The sequence below is a fragment of the Cynara cardunculus genome (genome assembly GCF_001531365.2).
Source record: "Cynara cardunculus var. scolymus isolate 2C chromosome LG 13, CcrdV1, whole genome shotgun sequence".
Classification (NCBI taxonomy): domain Eukaryota; kingdom Viridiplantae; phylum Streptophyta; class Magnoliopsida; order Asterales; family Asteraceae; genus Cynara; species Cynara cardunculus.
In genome coordinates, this window is record NC_037540.1 from 18,835,315 (window position 1) to 18,841,266 (window position 5,952).

The 5,952-nt window shown below is 29.5% G+C and overlaps 1 protein-coding gene across 1 annotated transcript; it reads right to left on the bottom strand.

The window, feature by feature from the left end:
* Positions 1–488: 488 nt before the first annotated feature.
* LOC112525506 (AAA-ATPase At2g46620-like) lies at positions 489–2,120 on the bottom strand. Its single transcript, XM_025135661.1, has one exon. The coding sequence runs from the start codon at positions 2,090–2,092 to the stop codon at positions 560–562; it is 1,533 nt and encodes a 510-aa protein (XP_024991429.1). The 5' UTR covers positions 2,093–2,120; the 3' UTR covers positions 489–559.
* Between the last annotated feature and the right edge of the window lie 3,832 nt (positions 2,121–5,952).

Here is a 5,952-nt window from a genome sequence, read left to right on the forward strand (position 1 = left end):
TAAATCCAAATCTTGAGAGTTTTGGTTAACAACTTGTATATTAAAAACCAAAATACATCTTGGAGCTTAATCATTTGAGAAATACATATATTATCATAACCATAAGAACTTTTATCTTATGGTATCGCTTCACATGATCTTTTTTCATCTAACGCTAACATTGTCATCTAACGCATTGATAAACATATATTTGTTTGCACTGTGTTTGATTTATATGTATGCAGTTCATAATGTGAAAGTTTTTACACGTAACTTTTGTTTCGCAAACATGATAAAATGGTTCATATTGTGAAACAAATACTTGTGAAAAATACACATTATAAAACAAATATATGTTAATTGATATTCTAAATCATAATATTACATGAATAAAAAATTATATAAAATAACACATGATTTCATCAATCCTCATTGTTATCATAATTTCATGGATATTTAAAAGAAATTCCTTTTCATATCTTTACAATAAAAAATTACACATCTTGAACTAAAAAAAATGTAAAACAATCTTTTAAATAAAACAAAATTAATTTGTACCCGAAATTGTTTGGACATGGTTTCATGTCGATAATTTTGCATCTCCTCCATCTAAATCAACTGATTCCTTTCGACGACTTCTGTTCCTCAATAATCCGTATAACTTTTTGAGTTCTTTTCCTGTATGCATGTTTTCCATACAAAATATCCCAGAATCACCTGACTCCTCTATGGTTCTCGAAGACCCACTATGCGTCAATTTTGAGGGCAAATCAACCAACCCATCAATCGAGCCACTGTGGCTCAAGTTACGTGGTGCACCAGATGATCCAGTAACCGAACCATTGTGTGTTAGCTTATGAATCAATCCAGTCTTGCTACTTGTGGTCTTGGCATCGTTGTTTGTTTGTAATGCATTGATGACGGTTTTAAGAGCTCGTGTCGGTGAGCCACGGTTCGATATCATGATCTCACCGATCTCGGCTGCGCTCAGGCTTGCGCCGGTTTGGAATATTTCTTCGACTTGTGGGAATAGCTTGTGTTCTTTAATCCCCAAATGACTGTTGGCGAGATTTTTGAATGAGGAGAAATCGCATAAGGGGAAGTGTATGTGGACGTCTATTCTACCGGGCCTCAGAACCGTTGGATCAACTTGATCTTTGTTGCTGACTGTGAAAACCATTAAGCGCTCTTCACCACAGCATGAGATGATCCCGTCCATGAAATTTAAAACTCCAGATAAACTCACAGCCGTTGATTTCTCCGCAAGATACCGGTCCAAGTCCTCCACGACGATCATTGACTTGCTGGTCGTCTGTAACAAAAGCCGTTTCAGATCGGAATCGCCGGTGATTTTTAACATATCCACGTCGTATATGTCGTAACAGAGGAACTTTGCCATTCCGGCAATGAAGCTCGATTTTCCGGTGCCGGAGGGACCGTACAGTAGATAACTTCGTTTCCAGACACGACCGAGACGGTGATAGTACTGTTTAGATTTCAAAAACGATTCCAAATCAGACTTCACCTTATTCTTAAGGTCGGAATCGATGACCGCCGTGTCGATCGTCGCCGGATGTGTAAACGGAGTGGATATCCACCTTCCGTTCCTCTCTGGTTCATTCTCCGAGTTGATGTAGAGCATGACTTCATTGCTCTTCTGCTCGATCTCGTCGGCGACTTTATGAATGTGTTGAAGGTAGGAACTTAAAATCCTGCGTTTCTCCTTCCTTCGCATCTTCAAAACAAAACAATCCTTATCAAACTTCCAGTAGACTCTGGATCCGAGAAAGGTGTCGGGAAACACCTGGTGGGCATCTATAACGAGAATAATCTGGTTGGATTTGTTGTAACCGGAGAAGAGATTGACGAAATCGGAATCCGCAGCGGAAGGTAAGGAATTAAGATAGGTAAGAACTTGATGATAAACTTGATTCTCTTGCATATGCTGATTGAATTTGGGAATCTTGTAGAACTGGTGGGCGTGAAAAGATTCCTCGAAGAATCGCCATCGATTTAACAGGAAATGGCCTAGGGAAGTCCTGGATAATACCCGAGGAACCAACCAGAAACCGACTACCAGAGCTAAAAACGCAAACAAAATCAGAAGAAACATGATGATGTTGAATGTTGATGAAGAAGGTAATCAATGCCACATGAAGTATAAAGAAAGGGAAAGATATATCATATATATATTAATAATGGGGTAGAAGACGGCTGACGCCGGACCGGACTATCAAATGGTTTAACGGGTCAAAAAAGACATGTACATGTAAACACAAACACCAGAAGACGAAACCAATTATTCATATTTATTAGTAAATCGGTAGAGAATTGAGGGTTAATGTGTTTTATGGTTTTTATTTTTTTAATTTTTAACTACAAAAAGAATTGAATGGATTTTAAGTAAATTTTAATTTTAAAATAAGATAAAATAAAACGGTGTAGCAAAGCGTATGGTAGCTGCTGCATGATGAAAGTCACGTGCGACACTTGGCTGGCGTAATTTAAGGGTACAACTCATGATGCATTGAATTTGGATTTGGATTTTAATGCATGTCCAGTACCCGTAAATATAGCTCCAATTTTTATTTACTTCACACACAGTATCTTCAATTATTTTCTTTTATGGTTTTTCTAATATCATAAACTAATTTCTTTTATATACAATTTTAACAGATTTTTTATTTTAAAATTTTATGATGTTAATACATCTCTTAAATTTTTATATAATTTAATTTTAAAAAATTAAATGATTCAATTTTAGAGAATTATCTTAATTTAAAGTTTTAAAAGAACCCTAATAAATTCTTTAAAATAAAGAAAATATAAATTTGTATTCCAACAAATTCACTGTATTGTCTTTTAAAATAGAAGAAAAAAAAAAAAACAAGAAAAGCATAAGTTTTGATAATTCTTTAAAATAAATTATGAAGAGAGAGAATTTCTCATCAATAAAATTGAATTATTATAAGGAAAGAAAGATTATTATTATATATTTTTTCCTACCAATAAAAATGCATTATTATTATCTTATATAAATTTTTTTAAAAATATATAAATATATAATATTTTAATTATTTAATTAATATTGAAATCTTCAAAATATATAATAATTCATAAATGGTTTGAAACTTCAAGTTCAAAGGATTTTCTAAAGTTAATGTGAAGATAGGAGGATGAATTATTATTATTATTTTATCAGATATGAATTTTTATTATTTTATATAAAAAATTTAAATATGTAATTTGAAATGATAAAATTATATAATTTTTTAATAAAATGATTAAAGTTTAAAACTTCAAAACAGAAAATCTATTGAAGTTGAGTATAAAAAAATTAGAAATTTCAAAATTTGATTTGCTATTTCAGAGAAATTAATCTACTAAAGTCGACTCTAATTTTGTTTATAACTTTAAGTTTTGATTTCCCGTCTTAGAGAAATTATAAAAGCATATCTAACGAATTTCTACAAAATGCAAAAAGAAACTTCAAAATCTTTAAAACAAAATTACATTTAACTCCAATGGATTCTCTATTTTAAAAATAATAAAATTGGTTGTATTATTAAAATGTACATTTCATTCTTTTGATAAAATAATTTAATTATTTATTTTTGAAGTTTCCTATTGGTAGAAATTATTAACAAATATTTCTATCATTGTAATTATTTCCTGAATATTCTTTAAATTTGAAGATATTTCCGCTTTCTCATCCTTCAAAAATGTTATAAAAAGTTTGTTTGAGCAAAAAAAACATGCCCAAAATCCCCAAATATTTATTGCGTTTTGAGTAATTTGTTGGAGATGCATTAATAACACCTCTACGAGATTTCTTATTTTAAAGATTTCAATATTAATTTTATTATTATACATATTCTATAACTTTACATAGATCGATCTTACTGGAATAAAAATAATAACTATATATTAGACAAAAATAAAAAAACAAAATCTTTATTTTTTTCTATTTTAAATAGATGTTATTATTTGTTACCCCTTACTATAAGATATTATTTTATTCATCTTTCCTCTTCAATAATATGTATTTCAACTAATTTATGGATAAAAAAAAATATGAGGAATATTGAGATAACGTATTTTCTTCGTTTGCAGTTTGTCTTTAGTTTCAGTTGACCTGACCCGATCTGATCTGACCAGCCATTTAATTAAGTGGGCCAAAAGAGATAGGGTCCAGCTAAGACTGGCCCATTAAGTCATGAAAACAATTCAATAACAAGAGGTAAGAGGTAAGAATTAAGTAACTCATCAAAGACTTGGAGAGAGGCAGTTAAGAATGGTTGAAGATTGGTCGACTTCAAAATTAGTACATAAACATAACCTATTCTATCAACTGATTTTAGAGATCCTGGAATTATTTTGTTTACAAATGAAAATAATTAATGTATACATAGAGAGAGCGTTTGGTTCAAATGTTAACCCAAATTATTGTGTTAACTTTGTTAACTATTTTCAACCAATCACAATACATTTTAGTATTAGGTTCATATCCATCTTATAATTTAATGACAAAAGTACATATGTAATTTTCATTTTTATGCAACTCCTATATCATTAATTGGGAGTTACAAAATCATAAAATCACGTGATTTGTGTTAACTTATTATTAATCTTGTTATTTTTTTTAATATTGATTTTCTATCTCTAATGTTTATGAATTTGTGATTGGTGGAGGAGACCCGCTAGTAAAATTTTCGGTATCGTTCAAATTGACATAACAAAAGATGATGAACATGTGTGATCATATGAAAACAAATTCACATATGAGAACATTCGTACAACCATATAAACATAACTCGACATATATGAACCATTGTGTGAATTACGAACATAAATTGACATATATGAACACTTGTGTCAATTACGAAAATAGATTGACCTATATGTACATTTGGTATAAATATGAACACATATTGACCCAAAATGAACATACAAAAGATGATGAATATGTATGAGCATATAAACAGAAATTCACATATATGAACATTCGTATGAACCTTGTCTATGTGTGCAATTAATTATACTTTATGTCATGAATGATCTTAGCCATAAATTTTAAAGATCAATAACCAAGATTAATTGACAAAGTTAACACAATAAACATGGTTAACATTTGAACCAACCATATATATATATAAAAGAGAGAGAGAGAGATAGAGATATAGATATGATGATTTAATATTGATAACGATGTATAAGTGGATATGGTTTGGGCTGGATATTGATTTGTTTGATTACTTTTTTGTTAATAATTAATATATATATATATATATATATATATATATATATATATGTTTGAAAATACAATCCGTCGTATTTGTATAACCAATGTAACCCGATAAATTGAAATATTTATGGAAATGATGATAGTTTATTTATAATGATTTGAATATTTATGGAAGATGAATATGGTTCATTAATTATGATCAATATTTTATATTAAGAAACAATCAAAACTTCTATGAAATCATATATTAATCAAATGAAATGGACGGTTGAGATTGAGTTGTATTGGTTGCACAAATGTCATGGGTTGTATAATAACCAACCCCTCTCTATGTATATATATTATCATATGAGGCATATGACTTGTATTTTAAAGAAAAAAAAACAAACAATGATAAGTGAGAGATAAAGATATGGTCTCAATGAGAAGGTACAATTAGGTGATTAGTTGGCCGATGTAGTAATAATCACATATAAAAATTATATGATATTAGTTATGATTAATAATTTTCATGTTATTTTCATATTTAGATTTGTTTTTTTTGAGGTGCTGTAACACTCTAAAAATTGGACAATAAAGTTTTTACAAATAAACCGAAAATGTGGTATATAATATCAAGATATGAGCTTTCATAAAATAGGGAACATGATATACCAATTAAATTATAATTTATATATAAATTGGTTTGAGGTTAACAATCTCCTGATCTAATCATTAAAAAACTAGAT